The sequence below is a fragment of the Streptopelia decaocto genome (genome assembly GCF_964273445.1).
Source record: "Streptopelia decaocto genome assembly, chromosome: 5".
NCBI classification, from domain to species: Eukaryota; Metazoa; Chordata; class Aves; order Columbiformes; family Columbidae; genus Streptopelia; species Streptopelia decaocto.
Window position 1 is genome coordinate 47223102 of NC_138659.1, and position 19927 is coordinate 47243028.

Here is a 19927-nt window from a genome sequence, read left to right on the forward strand (position 1 = left end):
GAAACTGTTTAGCTAAACAATAAATAACAGCAGAAGATACTTTTTTTAGTTACTCATTACTTCTTTGCTTCTAGTAAAACTTTAATAAAAGGAGCTTCAACATCTAGGATTGTTCTCAAAACTTGGATGCTCACCGCTCTGGAGGTGTCCTGAGTAAGGTGTCATATTCCAGTGGTTTCAGGCTCGGTTTGTATAAAACTCATTTTGAGTTCAGACTTGATGGAGGCCAAAGTCCCAGAGCCTGAATGAAACATCCAGAACTCAAAGCCAGTTTCACGGGAACCAGCTCTGTTTCATTCCACTTTGTCCAGGAATGAAAATTTGATCTTTAACTACTCTATGTTATTGAATTAATGTATCACAGCACATTCCAGCTAGCAGGTCCTATAGTTAAGGATTTTCTAGATGAAATGTTAAAGCTGTTGTAAGCACTAGGAGCTCCTGTTCATATATAAATGTCAAGTGAACATCAGGTAGACAGCCTGCTAACTTACTGGAACAAAACACAAACCAAAACAACAATCACACATATTTCAAGAAAAAAAATGATAGTTCCACAGCACTAAGTTCTTTGACACTGCAAGTTTTCCTTTGAGATAGAAACAAATGTTCCTCCTCTCTCTTCATCAAAAAACACTGCACATTCCTAGTTTCCTGGAGTATCTTGGACATTGACCAAAGTCCATATATGACACTGGAAATAATGGTCTCAGCTTCCTTGACAAACTTTTCACTTCAAACAGGCCCTGCACTACGCTGTGTTACACTATCATAAAACATTTCTCACTGGGAAATTGTTTGCAAAGTTGTTTTTAGGAGAAAATAAATCTTTACGCTGCCCACATGACCAAGGCACTTGGAACAAATAACCTTAGAGGTGTATGTGGGTGAAGGCACAAACTCTCACTTTCAGCAGATGTTTGATGTCAGACCAGCGAGGGAACACAAGAGAAGCAAAGGTTACACGCACACTGTCACCTGGGGTTTACGCAAGAACAAAATAACCACTGGTCAGGATAGATGCACGTAAAAAGAACTTACTGGAAGTCACTTTTAATACAAGTAAAACAAAACTGCTTATGATTTGTGGGGTATGATAGTGTGGCAGAGTAATCTGGACAGCCTTTGTTTCATGTCTCTCAAACAAGCATTCAGTAAGTAATTCAAATTACATGAGTCATCTTTGGTAATACTGTACATTTGTGTCAATCACTTGGTAAACATCCATTCTGGATATTTAGAGTGTAATTAATCGTAACTACAAACTTATTTTAAAGTTGCAGAAGCATCCTCCAACTGTACACTGTCTTGCAAAGGGAAGAGTTCAGTTCAGTTCAAAATTACTTCACAGAGTTATGTAGCAAAAGTTACAATTCATTGTCATACAGCATTACACTAGTTTGTCATTTTGTCTACAGTCAAAGTGGGTTTATAGTCAGCATTATTATAAATCAACAGCAAAGTAGCTCCCAAAGCAATTTAAGGGAATAAGATTGAAAGCTAAGAGATTTGATTAAAGTATCATTTTCTAACTTTGTTTTCTAAGCCTAATTATTAAAATACAGAAAAAACCCCATCATTTTAAAAAGGTGCATCATCTAGAAAAGAAGTCTCATTCCTTACAATATGATTTAAATCTAACATAGAAGAATAAAACAGTGCTACATTAAATACAGTCAAGAGCATTCAGATGCCATGATGTAGGTACAACGTGCTGTCCTCTGTTAGATGGCCCAGCCATGGGTTTTTCTTTGCTTTGATGCATGTTTGATGGTCACTGAACTTTCCCACTTATCCAGCAGTGGATTGTCCACACGTACTGTGTTAACACTCAAGAGTCAGCATTTATTTACAACTTAAAAGCAGCACAGAAGCTTTCCTACAGCTCTGCTTACTCCACTGCAGTACTGGATCGAGCACAACAGCTGGGATATCTCAGGGAATGCATCATTGTTCTGAATGGCCTTTTTTTCCCCATTTTATCAGAAGATGGCTCATCATTACTTTTCCCAGCCAGATTAGCAGGCTCTGTCTGGAATTGTTCTATTTGAATCTCGAGGTGTTTTTGAATGGCTAAACCAAGGACTTCTGGATCCACAGATGCCCCATACACTTCCCATGTCATTCCTTCATCATCCCATCTTACTTCACGTACTGGAGATTTAGGGGCCTCCAAGTCCTGCTCCAGGTTTACCTCTGGGAACACGTGCGAGTGGTCTTCTGCTGCAGCCGCCGGGCTCGTTGCCACAGATTTGCATTCCATGGTTGGAAGAGTTTGTACCTCGGCATCTCTACACTCAAGAGCTGGTTTCAGTCCTTTGGTTAAATCATTCATAGAGGTCATAGTCCACATATCCTTAGTTGTCATCACCACGTCTGCACCTTGCTGGTTACTAAAGGCAACGCAGGCAGCCTTTGTTTCTGGAGGAGGTCTTTCCTGCTGAGCACAGTGTTGAGCATGTTGCGGTTGTTCTCCAGGAATGCTGCAGCATTTCAGGACTCTCTTGGCATCCAGGCCCGATTCACTTACTGAAGACACCAGCTTAGGATATGTCAGAATATCTGAAGTAGAAAAGGAATGAAAATAGCCAGGTGCTGCCTGCTCTTTTCCCGACTCACTAACTGAGCATACCAATCGCGGAACAAGTTGTATGGAAGGTATGGGCAAAGAATGGCAATAGGCAGGGACGGTGGCATCTGCCTTCAAACAAGGGTCCTGCCTTACATTACAAGGCCCTGCAGAATTGTTATGAACTGTCATCACCATGGGGGAGTATGCAGAATTTGGAATATTACCATAAGTCAGACCACCGTGAATAATCCCAGTGGCTTGACTGAACATTGTCCTGTTTGAGAAGCCATTTCCAGGCATGTGGGGTCCTAGAACAGCTGTGTGAAAAGTTCCAGGATCTGTGTAAACACTAGTATTCCGTGGAATACCACCGCTGTCATAGCTATTTGTGGGTACTTTTTCATCTCTAGGTAGAACTGAAAGATGAGTCACAATGTTCTGACAGTGAGATGTATTTTCACTTGTTTCTGATCCATAACCATGTGTTTGAAAAGCCATCCTAGCCACTGGTGGGCCATGCCTGCAGCTAGAAGAGCTTAGGCTGGAGTGAGTTACACTGGCTTCTGTGTGAGCAACGTAAGTCTGCTGTTTGCAGCTGCAAGTTAGGTCTGAGTGGCTTCTCTGAAGGGCAGTTCCCGGTTCTTCCATTTCACATGTGCTTTGCTGGTTGGCAATGCAGGCTGAAGAAACATTCTCAACAGTGCTGCTCTTTACACACATCTTGGTGTCCCCTGCTTCCCAGGATACTTGGGACTGTTCAGCAATAAGAAAATGGTTTGTAGTCTTAGTTCTTCTCTGTGAATTGTCATCAGCTGACTGGCCACTTATGGTTTGGACCACTGATCCAAGTCCCATCATCCCAGGCTGCGAGAAGGACCATCCAGGACTTGGCACACTCCTTGCATCACTCTCCTTTCCAAGGGTATGGCAAATGGTGCTACTGTGGCTTTTCTTCAGCTCCTGTTTGTTGCTTTGCCTTTCCTCTAAACTTGATTGCCCAGTACAGGCCAGACTTGAGGAGCTCTTTGACAGGGGGTGACTGTTGACATTCAGGAGACCGTCACAAGTAGAACTTAGTGCGGCCTGGTAGGAATGAGTGTGGAGCTGGTGACTGTCAGCTGACATGGCAAAAAAGAGGTATCTGCAAGAAATGGTGAAGAAGAAAAAGAAGCAATTTAAGGAGGAAGTATATGCACTGCAAACTATAGTATCTATTGACCTTCTGCCTGGGCTTCTTGCTTTGCACAATTCACAAATACTTTTTTTAAAAGCACTGTACTGTAGTCTCTGTGTACGCAGACTGGGAACCACCGAGCTGGACAGAAAGTCTGCATCTCAGCGCAGAGTCTGTTGAGAGTACACGCTTCAGTGAGTAGTTTGGGCTTCTTGTGCCAGTCACTGGTGGGAATCCACAAGTTCACACTGGCTGGGCAAGGTACACACTCACTATACCAGAAGCAGGGTAAAAACAAACGAAGAAAATCTTAAAACAAAGCTCTGTGTTGTTTTTTTTTAGTGCACTCAGTCACTTCTATTGTTAGAAAACACTTATTTCTACTGATTGGTATAGTATCCTGCATGTTGTTAACAATTCTGTAGCACTTACACATCTAAGAAAAATTGTAATTGAAGATTTGAATCCAACCAGATTTAGTGATCCGTTGGTTGAATCAGATCTTCCACTAACTGACTGCTCACATTCCCTTGGTGTCACAGAGGTCTTTCAACATTTGAATAAGTTATTTTAATATGCTAACATATCTTTATCAATCTACATACATATATATATATATATCTCTTTCCTAAAAGAACCCATTCTGGTGAACAGAAAAATCTAGAGCATTTATTAATTGTTTCCAGGTCAAATCCTACTGGAAAATCTGTTGCGCAGAAGTACAGCAGAAGCCACAAATTCTCATTTAAGAGAACTTTCCCTCAGGTGCGCTGTATACGCTCTGCCTCCCTAGCAGGACTCCTACTGAAACCTTCACAATTTGTCATGAACTGTATCACTGAAATAAAAATGAATATGTGAAACAAGACGGGTATGTACACGTGGTGGACAAAAGCACTCTGTAAATGTAAAGGAAAGTTCACTCATGACTTCAAGAGATCAGTGGTTACACGGGCTCACATTCAAACCTCTCAGTGAGAAGCTTTTCATATGTGATCCTTTTGACATATTTACAGGCTCAGAGAGTCATCTACCAACATAACTGCTAAAGAGCACGCCTTTTGCTCCATCCACAAACCAAGAGCTCCACTGCTGAGCCAGACAGCTATCAGTGCTTACACTCGTAATTCCATTTTTGTTGTTAACTTTGGACAGCTAATAGTTCAGGTTGTAATTTTCCCACCACCCATAATCCACTTTCATTGGCTGTTTTCCATAATGAAATCCAATCAAGCAAGGCAACATTAAAAAAATAACAATAAAATATAACATTTGCGATCACTTCTTTGAGAAGCTTCTCATTGTGGGTTGTGTAGTAGGGACTTGTGACTGGCAGCAATATCCTTTAGCATTAGGGTTTGTTCAAATTTGGACTGTATGCAGATAAAAGGCAGTTTCCCCTGCTTCATACAATTTTTTTCAGTCAGAAGTTAAACTCATTACAGACTCCACCTGCACCCAGCCTGCTCTGTATGCCATGCAGCCTCTCTGGCCTGTGGGACTCCAGAGGCTGGTGGCACCTGAGGACAACACAAAAGCATGTTTTCTTCCAGGAATGGAACCTCAGGCTCCTGGGTTAGAGGTGCTGCTGAGTGCAGTTGCAGTCAAAAGCAGCCACTTCTTGCCAGGCTGGCTGTCGTATTTCTGTGTGTTCTTCAAAAGCCCTCACAAAATCTCACTCGACACTTAGAAGAGAAGCAAGTACTGGGAAAGTGACAGTTTTAAAAAACATCACACATTTCCTCCAGCCTGTTATCTATCCTACAGCCACTTACACGTTTGGGTATAGTGTGCTATGTAGAGTTCAGAGGAGTCACTAGTATTAAGCACCAGAGCATGGCTGTCTGCAAGGTGAAGACCTCACATTTAATCTCTTTAAAGATAACACCTGCAAAGGCTTTCACACACACTGGGATGAAACAACATTTACCAATGGAAATCCTCAGTCACAAATATTGAGTGTCAGGTGAAAGGAAGTTTCAAACACATCCTGTTAACAGACATTATAAGGTTGGGCAAACTTAGAAGACCTCTTTCACAAACTTTACAAGGATCAACTACACATATATACACAGATACCAAGACGTCTATTCACTTTATGTAGCATTACTGCAGAAACCTCTGTAACTGGAAGAAGTGATGCAACCTTGAGACTGATTCATCACCTGAATGCGAAGAAACACATTCAGATGAATGAAACAGTCCAAATATACTGTCATCCCTGAAAACAACATCCAGTGTGATGTTTGCAATGAAACCTTCAAACGAGAACTCTGAATAGCTTTATTTTTGCGCCACCCACACAGACTCCAGCTGCAGCTGGTGTCAAGACCAAACATGGGCCAATGCTTACACACATTACACATGTACAAATACATATACAACATTGTAACCAGCAGCTATCAAGAGCATTTGAACATCTTTTCTCAGATAAACCAGTGTTCCATGCTAGCACAATTGTAACAATTATCCTATGACATTTGGACCTTGCAAACAATGGGAACAATTACCAGTTAAGTAAAACAGCATCTCACCTGGTGCTGTAGGACATAGTTAAGGATGGGGGAAAAAAAGAAACAGTGAAAAAGAAAACAAAGCCTCATTCAAACAAGATGAGTCAGCTTGCCTTAGAATAATGCACTTTCCTATTGTGTTGAAAGGCAAAGTTCTGTTTTTTCAGACAGCCTGAACACTTCTCTATTCATAGGCCACCTACTGCTTTCTCCCTCCATTCCCTGTTTCGTTTCCCCACTGGCAAGACCTATGAGCCCTTACACAAGTGCACATTTTGCCCACCTGTCAGAGGCAGGGCCCTGAGCCGGACTGGCACACCTGGACCTCTGTGTGGAGGGTGATGGCAGCAGAACAAATCACTGGTAGGCTCGGCCTTTGCTCACCTCTGCTGCAGCCAAGTGGTGCCACAGCATTTCACAGCAGCGTATGTGAGCAGGCGGGTGTGCCATGAACTACATCAGCTTGCCAACCCTGTTTGGGTTTTTTTGTTGTATGTTTGTTTTTTTGTTTTAAACTGGCTTAGCTCTCACTACATCAGGTCATCGATACAGCCACATTGATCACTAACATCAGCAAAGAGACAAAACAGAAGACCACTCTCCTCTGCAAAAGTGCAAACTTACTAGTGGCATAAACCTAAAGCAAAGTCCTTAGACATTAGAAACGGCACATAATCCCATACCCACCTTCCCAATCTCTACATTTCACATGTGCAATGCTGGCATTGATTCCCCAGGGTACACAAAAATTCTTACATGTGCATATACATCCCTACAGAAGAGACACAAAACTCCGTGCACACACACTAGAGGTGCTGTACTTCCTACTCAAACTTGAATGGTGTGGCAAACTTTAAAAAAGCCAACCAACAACAAAAAAGCCCCACCAAGAACAACAAACAAACAACCAAAAAAAAACCCAAAACCAAACCCAAAACACAGAAGCTCTCTACTATAATTTCTCAGTCATACAATGCCACTGTATTTTGTGAATCAGCTAATCAGGAATGGATTACTCACCTGAAACATGGATATAAACACAGCTGACTTGGTGGGTACTTAGGGACCTGAAACAACTTTTCTTGTGCCTGTTGGGTGGAGAAGACTACTTTGCTTAACTTTGCTTTCTATAAAGTAAATATATAATTTAAAGGAAAATAATTTTGTTCAAAAATACCTATTGTAGATTCTGAGTTGATCTGAAAGATTTTTTTTAAAATTCAAAAGAAATCTGCACCTGAATACGCAAACAAGAAAGCACGAACTTTGAGGCAGATACCCTGCTATGAATATATAGAAAATTGTTAGACAAGCAGAGAAAGGATTAGGATAGAAATGGAATTAACATCCACTATTTTTGGCTTAGCTTCAGATAGCTTATGAGGGGATCTAGGCTGCTTTCACTAATTCCACTGAACTACTTTAAAGCTACAAATGTGTATTTTGCTATGACTTATGATTAAAGTTGTGACCTATTTAATGCACTGCTAGTAAATTTAGTCTCAGAATATTAAATATTATGTATGTTATCTACTGAAAGACATCCGCTGGTAAAATAACTATGATTCCAAAATTCTTCAGTAGTTTTATATTGCATGCATGTACTTTTAATCACAATTTTGAGAAGAAACACAAGTGGATATAAAGTGGAATAATTCCTTACTATCATGTCAATACATAGAGCAAGCTTTCATGTAACATATAATACCACATGATATTTCACTATGATTGTATTTAGCCCCTGCATTATATATTTGCTAGTGTTTACTTTCTTCCCTGCATTGGCAGGCTTCACAAGAGTGATACCATAAACAAGACATCCACAAAACAAATCACAGCTTTCAAAACGAGGATAGTAACATGGGATATTAACTTGAGAGGGTGTGTTAATAACAAAAGAAATCCAGCCATGCTTGCATTTGTTCCAACAAGCAAAGAAACTACAAAAATGCCATAAAAGTAACTCAGCTGCTGGAAATCTGCACCACAATTTAGCAAGTTATACCACGCTGACTACACTCTTTCCTAAGGACTCGTTTACTGCAGTAACTAAACACATTGTTATGCAGTACGAGTCACCTACCAAATTGAACAATACCAGTTAGTTGCAGAATTTGGGAAGAGACAAAGAAGAATTGCATTTAAATTTAATATTACTTACTAGAACTATACATGCAGTGCCAGATAATTATTTCTCTAAGTTCTCCACAGTTTATTTTTGCTTTATATAGCTGTGGTGGTCAACCCACGAATCAACTCGACTTGTAATAGTGACTGGAGCTGTTTCACCCTTCACTTCGCTGATCACACAATCAGCAAAGAATATTCCTTTTCTTCATACATTTCATTTTGTGCTTTCAAAACCAGCATCTGACTACAAAATAAGTGATAAAATCAGAGCTGGTTTCAGAGGTGAGAGCATTAATATGCAAGTGTGGAATTTGGAAGAGTTAGGTGACTTGATCTATCCCCAAATTTTTGGGTGATGACTGTTAATGTCAGGTACTGACCAGGACCCTCTAGGGCGAGCACCAGCACCTTTTGAGAAGACATGCAGCGTTAGGGGGCTGCAAGGCCTTTGCCCAGAATTTGCTCTTTCATTTGCATCATTCTGGCCCTGCTGTGCATCAGCACTTGGTAACCTGTACAATAATAATCAACTTTGTAGCACTAATACAGAATTTCTGCAATAGCACCAAACTATGAGACAAATACATTTGTTTTATACAAGGAGAGTAGTGTGATTTTAATTAACTCACGAGATTTACTTGAATAGAAGGGTGCTACGTGTAAGTTCTTAACTCTCTTTAATCTTATTACAGACACCATGGTAATACATTTGAAAAGGCAAGAGCAGTTTATAGTTAAAATGACAGAACTTTCATTACAACCTAAGCGGCAGTTGTCACTTAGCTATAAACACTGCTGACACCTGCCTGGAACACAAAACAATACACAGAGGCATAACTAAATTTCTGCCTAAACAGCCAAGTTACATTGGGCAGCAGAAGCTATGCAGCATATTCACACTGTGTTCTCTTCAGGTCTGGTATTTTAAGCAAAGTGTCTTCCTTGTTGGCATCTACAACTCAGTTTCAAAGATAAATGTTTACAATGGCAAAATGACATTAAAAGGAACATCTAATATGACATTAATTTCTTTTAGAGCTCTACTTATTTTAAAGATGCTCATACCACCAAAATTCTAAAAAATAGAAGTATGGTCATGTCTAAAAATTTGTCCCGACTTGCCCCCATTAAGAATGACCAGTACCTTACACAAAGGCTGATGTGCTGGTATTATGAGACCTGACAGCCTCCCCCCAACTACACCCCCCTGAAAGAAATAGTCCCTTAACAGTAATCACTAACATCTACTGTTGGGCAGGGGGACTCAAAGCACTTGAAAGGCATTGGCAAAACAGGATTAGCCATGGTAAAAAGCTTAGAGATTCAAGTGTCTGGGATTAGGGGGGACTGTGTTTTTAATTGTTATTTTATTTTGGTGAGGCATAAGGGAAAGGAAGAAACAGAGGAGTTACAATAGGGGAAAAGGTATTACTCATCAGGGCACTTCAAGGACTTTCTCTAAAATTTGTAAATACAACTATACCAATGCAACTAGATTAATATAGAATCAGGTTGAGACCCCAATTACTTAACCTTTAATCCATCATCTTCTTTTAGGCTTTCAATTTTGGAAAATTAACTATGCCTTGCTCAGTTCAATCTGCTAATGCCCTCTTCTAAATATTTTGAGTAATCTTGTCATATTTCCAAGTATCAGAGACATCTACAGGACAGAGTGATCTGGACATCTACATGGGCCATCAGAAGCACACAACAGACCAGTGCATATGGTGTACGCCAATGAATGGGGTTGTTTTTCAGTTCTGCACCACTAGAAGCACAAGCGACAGTGGTGCCTGTCACTGGGACCACAATTCACATGTAGGAAGAGTAGTACATTTGACAGGCTAGAAAACACAAGAGCAGAAGAGCTGAGACAGTGTGCAGCACAGCAAAAGCATGGATCGTGTTTGTTTTATGTACATATAAGGTGACTTTTCACAGCTTTTATTTTGTTCCTGTTAATTAACACTTAGTCTGTCAGGTTTGGCCTAAAATTTCCAGCCTTGACTTTGTCTTTCCACTACCTGAAGCTGAGCACACTGGACAGACATGCCTCTGCACTGACTGGAAACAAGATGAAAGGAAAGAGTGCTCATTAGTGAACCTCAGCTATCTTCCTGCTTCAGACCCAAGCAGATACCTCCTCCCTGAAACTCTGAAGTTACTGTGGGTAGCCTGGTTACCAGTGACCTCACCAGGGGATAACAAAATAGTTGCCATGTCAGAAAGTGAACAGCTTCAACCATTTGCTGATACATTCACTTCAAGGGAGAAAGACAAGGCCATTGCGTCCACAATTATCCCAATAGCATAAGAAAAGTCATGCAAGAGGATGAGCACTCACTTTTAAGAAACAGCAGGGGCAGCCCACAGCCCTGGCAGAGCTGGGAACTCTAAAATGAGGGTGCCATGAGAGAACAGCCTGAGAGGGATGAACCAAAGGAGACTATTTTAATGGCAACTTTAACTGAATTACCAGGAAAGAGAATTCACACAGGGCTGTAAATAAATTATTGGGAAAGCAGAGAGGGTACACTCTGTCACAAGGGAGGCATGTGTTGGGATGTAGCCCTGACATTACCACATGATGCACTGTGCAACTACGGCGTCCTCTTCACCACCTTTCCATATTCAATCATCTGTCCCAGAAACAACTTCAAAGATCTCTTAGGATTTTCACGTATTTTTATAAGAGAAGAAACCAGCAAAACATTACTCCTGCTATGTCTCCATGTGTACAGACCTACCTGAGTGTACAAGCTGCCCTAAAATAAACTCAACAGAGCTAAAATATGAGATATTGTATAGTCATATTTGATGCTCACTGTTAGTATTTACAGATCACTTCTTTAAAGCTCATTCCTTCAGTCAGAAGACTTAAAACCTTTTCATTACAAATGAAATATTCTGACATGGTCCTGTAATCAACTGTTTTAAGCATCTGAGGCTTTAAAAAAAAACAAACCACGAAACAACAAATATCACAACAGCAGGCAACACTGACCTAGAATCATGCTTACAGTGAACAGTGTGTGCCTACAGAAGGGATACATTAATATAATTGCCTTTCTGGTTTAAGCAGAACAGAATTATGCAAAATGAAACTGTTAATTCAGCTGCCAGGTCTATGCTGTTAGGAATCGCTGGCTACCAATATCCACTGGCAGTACAAAAGTCCTACAAGAAAAATATTGCATAATTTCTTTGGGAATTAATCTTTAATGCACAAAATTTGCAGTGACCTATCTATATTTGGATTTATTTCAGAGAGAGACACTAGTGAACCTTTTTCACAGCAGAAGATCAAATCCTATTCCATGACACATACCAATTTGGACAGGACAGGGTCAGTCTGGTATTGAATGACTCACCCTGCTCAGAGCTCCCTTTTTGGGTCCTCTGGTCAGTCTCGAACAGACTACCCCCAAAGGAAACCCACTGATCTGGCAGTCTGCAAAAACACATGGCCATAGCTTGCTCAGCAAGCCTCTACCCTTCAGAGGCTCAAGCCTGCAAACCGTGAATCCCAGCTGTCTGTGAAGCATCATGAACTTAAAAATCATACAGAAAATGAAAAGCCCACTTATGGCCTGCTTCCAGTCTGACAGCAAGGGAGTACAGCTACATATTAATGCAATCTTCTTACAATAGCCCAGCAGTTTGCACGTCACAATTCCATGCAACTGGCTAAGCGATTAAAATGTGTTTTAGTAGAAAATATTCAAAGCATCATAGCAACAGTGAGAGGAAAGATATGAACTTGGCTTGGTTTAGCCTCCCTGCCCTATGGATATCCCAGCTTTAATTTCAGGATTCAACACTGTAGTTAGTTACTTTTCAACATAAGGGCAATAAGATACTCCATCCTAACAAGTGAATATGCATCTAACACCTAAAGCTCTGTCACGCAATCTGTGCCAGTCAATGCAGAGTTAGTGTGAATGTGCTCTGTGCTGCCTGGAAGGAGATGGCCAAAGCACAGGGCTCAGCCTCTAACACACCCAGCCTCCCAAAAAAATGCACTCACTCGTGCTCAGTGTTATGCCAAGAGCGATCACAGCTTTATAACTAATTACAGTGGCAGACAAAGTTCAAATCTGCCTTAAAAATACTCACTAGATCTAACCGCAAGTACAGCAGCTCACATCATCCTTAATAGAAGGCTAGCAACTCCTATAGCGGCATGGAACAGGAGTAATGGTAACATAAACAAAAGTAACAGTAATCTGAAGCTCTCCAAACATCTCTGTTAGGATAAAGGAAGAAAGTATCTACAGACTGAAAGATGCCCCACCTAAATAATCAAAGATGGTTCGTTCTTCTTCTGCATGTAACAGTTAAATCTCTCTCCTGCCTAAAATCCTGGCAATTTATCGAGCAAGACCTATTAGTTTGTTTTCATTTTCTTGTTCCCTTATTTTTGCGTGTGATTGAACACTATGCAAGGGCTAAAAAACCCCTGCTCGTTATCTAAATGACAGCATTTATGAGCTGTACAGAAAACATTGGAGAAAAGAAAGATTCAAAAAGGCAATCCATCTATGTCCAGAAATTGCTCTCAGCAGTGGTAGGGAAAAGACTTCTGCACTGTAGATTGACAGAGAACTGACTTCTAGATTATATATATATATATATAAAAGATTGCTCAGTAATTAGAAAGAAGAAACAATTGCCTTCTAATTCTGTCTGTGCTCACTGACATACTGTATGACCTTGAGCAAGTCATTCCCTTTGTGACTCAGTTTACTCATCTGTGACTCAGGGATTAGATGCAGAAGCCCCTGATGTAGGTATTTAAAGGCTTAATTCATGACTGCAGAGCACTTTGAAATCCCAGAATGAAAAATATTAAATTTAAGACATGGAAAATAATGTATTGTGTTGTTTCTTTTGTAATATTTGGTTGGAAAGAAACAAAGAGAGCATCTCTATGTGAAATTCTTGTGGTACTTGCAGAAACTTCATCTTGCCAGTAAAGCTCAGACACTATCCACGCCTCAAAAGCATCTCTTTAAAGCAGCCCTTCCTCCAGCTTCCCAGCATCAGGTGTGGAGGAGTTATCTTAAGGATTCCAAATACATAAAATTAGTGTTAACAGAATTTCTCAAATTAGATGTCATATGTATATATTGTATATCATACGATACAATATGCATGCTAACAAGATGCATATTATATATGTATGGTATATTAAGCAGCAGTGATTCATTATAAGTAGATTCATTATACCTTTACAAGCAGAGCTGTCACAACTGCAGACCATGTTGTCCTGCAGTGCTGCATTCACTTACAAGATTTTATTTACTATGATGAAGTTTTCAAGAAAATCTCTCTGCCAGAAAGATTCTGTGATAAATTTAAGTTTTCAGTTCACACTGCAAGCTCTCTTTTACATATCTTTAAGCTGGTAAATGAACTGGCAATTTCTATCCAGAGGGATAAGTGGTGCTACACACATATTGTCAAGTGAGTATTGAAAAGGACTAAAAAGATTATCTAATAACGTTTCATAGCGTTGCTAACAGTTGCCATTGCCTGACTGTAGCGAAACCCTACAAATCAAGGAATATGGGAGGAACTAGGAATAATAAGTTTCCTTTTCAAACTTGTTCTTTCATCATAAATAATGGTTATGATGTCAAGCTGTGGTGTCTCTCTCTGTCAAAAAAGCAACTCTTCCAATTATTATGTGGGCAACTACTATCTATAATTTTCAGGAAACATCTGAAAAGGGTAAAAGGGAACATGTCTCTACTCTCTAAGGACTGAGAGAAGAAAAACATTGGAGCTCGGCTAGAGGAGATCACATGCTCACAAGATGCCATCCAAAGCTTGTCTGACACCAAAGACACTAAGGGAAGAAAACACAAGACACTGTAAAGCAGACTAAAGCTTGCAAATGTTTTGTAAAATCCAAGCATGTGAAGAACTTTCTTAAGAACTTGTGTTTATGTCCTGCTCTATGTAAACAAGCAACTTTCCCCTCTTCTTAGTTAATCTCAACCACAAAATGAGCTGCAGAAGTCTCTACTTCCTTATTAATATTTCAAAATGTCAGAAACCAAGATATTGAGGTATAAACTTGGGACAGCTCGGGAGCTGCAGGTTCAAGACAATGTAGGTTCCTGTCACCTCCAGGGCAGAGGAAGATCCCACCTGTACGACATGGACAGCTAGAGGGTAACTCTTCGAGCATCTGCTGATAACTGCTCGCAACAAGATACTCGTCATAAAGAAGTAAGTCTCTGTTACAGGAATTCATTGCTTTTCAAACATTGTTTTGAACATATTCAAGACCCAAGTAGACAAAACCCTAAGAAATCTGACCTGACCTCACAGCTGTCTTTGCTTTGAGCAGGAGGTTGGAATGGATGAGTTCCCAAAATCCCTTTCAAATTGAATGACTCAATGATTTTTTTAAATTGTTTTCATAGTCTTCTTCTTTTATCTGTCATTGCCAATGAGAAGTTTTCATATAGCTTCTCATTCTGAGCCTCAAAAGAAGCTGGAATGTGCAACCATTTTGCAGTATTAGACCATTTACTTAATTGATTAGTGGAATCTGTACCTTTTACTGCAACAAGGTAAAACAGGATTGACTTTTGAAAGGAACCACAAAAGCGATGTCTGTATTCTACAGGCAACCTGATACCTATTAACTCCAAAAATTTCTTTCCAATGTGTTAGCAGCTTTCTTGTTACTAAATTAACAAAAGCACTCCACCTCTTCCACAGTTCAGAGGCCATTCAGAGCCAAATAAAACTGCTAAAATAAGATTTCTCTTTCTCCTTGGCAATGTTTCAATATTTACTTATCCACTCTGTTCAGTCATAAACACTGAACTATCCCAGCAGATTCTTTGAAGAAAGCAATAAAACCATCTTAAGTCTAAAAAAAATCCAGTTTAGAAGAGTTAGGGTGGCTTTGTGCATTCATCATCTCTCCAATTTCCATGTCAGGTTTGCTTAGTTTGAACTGAAAAGGAAGTCAGATCTTTCAATTCAGCTTAGATGAACTGGGTTCTGTCAGTCTGTCAGTACTGTTGACTAAAGCTCTCCACGTCAAATGAAGGTCTTACAACTGCTCAATCCCATTAACCTTCGTTTGCACACTCAGATGTGCCCTTGCTAAAGCTTAATTAGTAAATATTCTGCAGATGGAGAAATACTCTTGCTCCTTTCTCTGTTTTGTATTAAATCTGCACTGAGTAAGAGTTAAGCCATAATTTTGGACACACTGCTTTCAAGATGCACACAGGGAAAGGCCAGTTTAAAGGTGATTTTTCTTACGATGCTTTTTTGGTGCAGAATGACGCTTGGATATAACTCACATGCTTAACGCATGCTCAACATCATGCTAGCAAAGACCTGACTGATGCCAACTTCATTTAGTTGGCCTGTACCTATTCCCATGCTCTGAGTATAAATACACAGCCTCAAAGTGATTTTTTGTGGTTCCTGTTGCTAAAGATAATTTGTATGAGTGGAACTTTATTCTGAAGAAGTTTAACAGCTTTTGTACAGGAGAGAGAGCGCCTTCTTCCCCACCATCCACCAAGAAACGAAAGGATGCTCCAAAAGGACAGTTCTTAACATACATAAGAACTATCAGCTGCACAGCTTTAGATTCATTCAATAGTTGTAATGCATCCATGAGAAATATTGCACCAAATGATCTTAACCAGAGCACAACTAATCTAGTATCTCTCAGTCACTGCCTTCTCATTGTATCCCTTGTGCAGATTTTCCTGACCACTGTGCTCCAACATTTGCATTCTCCCCCTCTTTTTGCTTTTACAGAAAAGATCCGTCTCTCACCACTGAAACACCCTTCACCCCACTCCCCACAAGGAAAAAAAAAGACTTAAGGTTTGCATGTCTCAAATCTTCCAGAATTTTAATAGCTCAGAGAAGTGTTTTCACAAATGACACTGTAAATGCATCCAGCTTCACAGTTTACACCAGTTAAAAAACTCTTATTATCATACAATGAAAATGAAAGTATGAACCAAAAGGCCAGTGCCCACAGACCCTCTGGTGCTGCTGATGGTCACAGGAAATGAAAAGAGTGCAAGACTGACAAGGAAAGTGTAATATCATTTGCAGCCTATGATTCATTCTTGGGCCAGAATGGTTTGGTACTCCAAGGAACAATATATCATTTACATCTGTCAGAGATACAAACTTTTGTATATTTTAGGAAGTAAGAGAATTGCCCAATGACTTGAGGATCACTTGCAACAATAAGATATGGCATATGATAACAAAAACGGGATTTTTATTTTTTCTGATTCATTGAAAAAATAATTATATAGTATACAGAACATAGAAAATTAATAAATACCATCAACAAATCTGTCTGGTTCCTGAGCCTTTGAAAACGTCTTTCCTAGGGTGCATTCTCATGCAAATCCTATAACAGCTTGCAATATCCAAATACAAGGGATCAGTGAAGTACACTCCAGCTTCATTTTAAAACATTAACTACAGGGGAAAGGAACAGAGAAGGAAGAGCATTTTGCTACCGTTCTGCACAGAACTAACCAGCCTGCAGAGAGGCGTAACATTGTCTCACTGGTACAGCAAATACCTCTGCTCTTCTGGAGTGTTTTAAAGGTACCTCCAATTTACCCTTTGACATCGCCCTTAACAGAAAGAAAATTGAACTTCAGAAGTATACTGATCATCAATAACCATTTGCATCTGTTTCACCCTCCCTCATATACTCTTAATTTTTCAAGTGTATTTTGAATATGTATAGTTTTCTATGGAAGGAAAAATGTGGATTTTGTATGGTTATCCAATAGGGAATTGTCACATTTGGTATTATAAACCAGTTCAGACTGCATAGGGCTATATGCAGTTTACTGCTTTTATTGTTTATGCAGCCCTAGACAATTGTCAGATAAACTAAACTGTAACTGCAGCTCTCTCTAGAGTACAGCTAAGATAAAATATCTGAGTGGTAAAAATCAACAAAACCCTTTAATCAGAGAAGACTGTTCTACAGAGTAACTGATCCACAACATGAAAACACAAAGCCCTCCTCTAATCCACCCTCAGAAATGAAACCTTCCCCAAACCTAATTCTTTCACACGAAGACTCCACATAGAGGTCTTTGAACCGGGATCTTACTGCAACCGAGCTCCTGCAAACATTGACACCTGCTTAGCCGTAAACATGTAAACAGCTATTTGCAAGCTTTAATCAACATCTTTGTGCAAGGAAATCACCAATATTTTTGTATCAGATGATTACTTTGAAGCATGAGTCACTGGAAAACAGGTGGATTTTGATCTTTATATGGTCCACCTTATGCACAAGTTTAGCATCTCACAAAATGTATTTATCTGTTATCTTTCCTGTCACCTTTCATGCTTAGAATTCTCTAAACAGAAATAACTGCTTGCTCTCCTGCTCCCTTTTAAATCTTTCCTCTAAAATCCAGAAGTGCATCAGCACAGATTCTTACTTTTAGTCATAGCAGGTTAAAAACTACAACATAAGTACAAAACACTCTTCTACTCTGGGGTCTGATTTAAAATATTTATTCTAGTGACAATAAAAAGTCAAATAAAATATTTTATTTTGGAGAAGACATGTTTTGGTTCAAGAGAAAATTTTCTTCGTCATTCTAAATAGTGATTGATCATTTATCTAGGAAAGAAGAGTGTAAAAAAGGCTGATATGCAGAAGGTACTGAAATATTCCTCAGCTTTTCTCTAATGTTCAATATTAACTTCTTAGGAATTTAAAATCATGTGGTACACATGGTGGAAAAAACAAGGGAATCCATTCTCTGGCAGATTAGTACTAAAAGGTAACAATTTAAAGCAACACAACTTATCTTTTTTTTTTCCTTAGTATCAAAATCTCAACATACACACAAAAGATAATAAAAATGCAACTTCATAAACTTGCAGAAGTGCAGAGGAATAAAATGAATGGGATTATGGAGGTTTTTCTCCCCCAAAGGAAAAGTGACAAGTATTTCCTAGAAACACTCGCTAAAAGACAAATACATACACATCTAAGAGAAAGACACCAGGCACAAGAACCCCCGCCTTCTGCAGAACTACATTAAATTCAATTAAAGCTCAGAGTCATAGGTCCCATCATTTTAGTAAAAGAGAAAAACTACCATTTCCTGGGCTTTTCAGTCCAGCTACCAGCCCCCTGCTGCCAACACAGCACTTACAGAAGCCTGAGTCTGCCTCAGTGCAGCTCCTCTCCCTTCCCCTCATCTGCTTTGTTGCTCTCAGGGACCTGCTAGCAGAACCGAGAGGACTCCGTGTCCTTACAGGAGATGACAGAATGGGCAACACATGACTCCCGTGGTCCTTACCTTCCCCCTAATCAGAGATTGCACATCCAGTTTCCCTGTCCAAGTTACCTGGAGGGTATTTAAAACAGATGCTCAGAAATCTGAGGAGAATGGAAGCCAAAAGGGTTCAGATTTCCTTTAGAAACTGGGCTCCTTGATCCGCCTGATGCTGTTGACACTAAGGTAAGCATACGATCAGTGGAAGGAGGAGGGATTGCTAGACAGCATCAGAGGCAGGAGACTGGGACATGGGGTTTCCTCGAGTCGTGACGCCCCTTCCTGCCTCCCCCCTTGGCTGGAGAGGAAATAAAATGGAGCCCAGGAGGGAGGGAGGGAGATAATCCTGCGGCTTCATCTGATTAGAGAAACTGGGCCTGTGCAGAGCTGGCAATGCCGCCAGGGAAGCACAGGGAGGGGAGGCAAAGAAGGGCAGGAAGAGGAGGAGCAGAGTGGGGGAGAAAGAAATTATAACGGAAAAAAGGACAATTATAAAATACATACAAAGAAACTGGCACCTGGGCCAAGACATCCTGGATGCATTCGATTTCTACCCTCGTGTAAATATGAAATCACCAGTAGGAAACACCCATTGCTTCTGGTAATCTGGAGTGATTAAAATAACCCAGCAAACAAACAGAAACCAATGAAACAAAAACCACACAAAAATACCAAACCAAAACAACAAAAAAAACCAAACCACACCAAATGAACAAAAAAAAAATACCCCAAAACACCAAAACCCAGAATCGATCAGTTGTTTAGGCACAGAGTAGGAACAAGGATGTCACAATGGACTGAAAAGAGTGAGATTGTTTGAGCTGAGTGGGGAGAAAAGGAAAAAGTAGTATGCTACAGACAGTTATCTGGTTTGTTACGGACAGGACATAATTTAGAAAAGAATTTATATTGCAAGTTATTTCCCAGAACCTGTTTCTGCTTACTAAAACAAATCTTAGTTGAACCAAAGTGACTTTAGAAACGTCTGTCTCAGCATGCACATGAGGGCGTTTGCAGCTGTGGCCTCGGCTGCCATCCCACAAGCCCCACGGCCGGGCAGCCGTGCTCCCAGCCATGCCCACCCTCCCACCTGGCACTGGCACTCCTCGCACGGCTGCCCACCCACATGTGCCCACCTGCACATCGTGCCACTGCGTCCCAGGGCGATCCCCAACTTGCAGCAGGCTGCGGCCAGTCTGGCCCTCCCTGCCCA

The 19927-nt window shown here is 40.2% G+C and overlaps 1 protein-coding gene across 1 annotated transcript; it reads right to left on the reverse strand.

The window, feature by feature from the left end:
* Positions 1-1057: 1057 nt before the first annotated feature.
* On the reverse strand, positions 1058-18830 carry GPRIN2 (G protein regulated inducer of neurite outgrowth 2). The gene is made up of 2 exons (XM_082053104.1): positions 18739-18830; positions 1058-3713 (listed from the first exon to the last, which is right to left on the reverse strand). The coding sequence occupies exon 2, from the start codon at positions 3695-3697 to the stop codon at positions 1892-1894; it is 1806 nt and encodes a 601-aa protein (XP_081909230.1). The 5' UTR covers positions 3698-3713; positions 18739-18830; the 3' UTR covers positions 1058-1891.
* Between the last annotated feature and the right edge of the window lie 1097 nt (positions 18831-19927).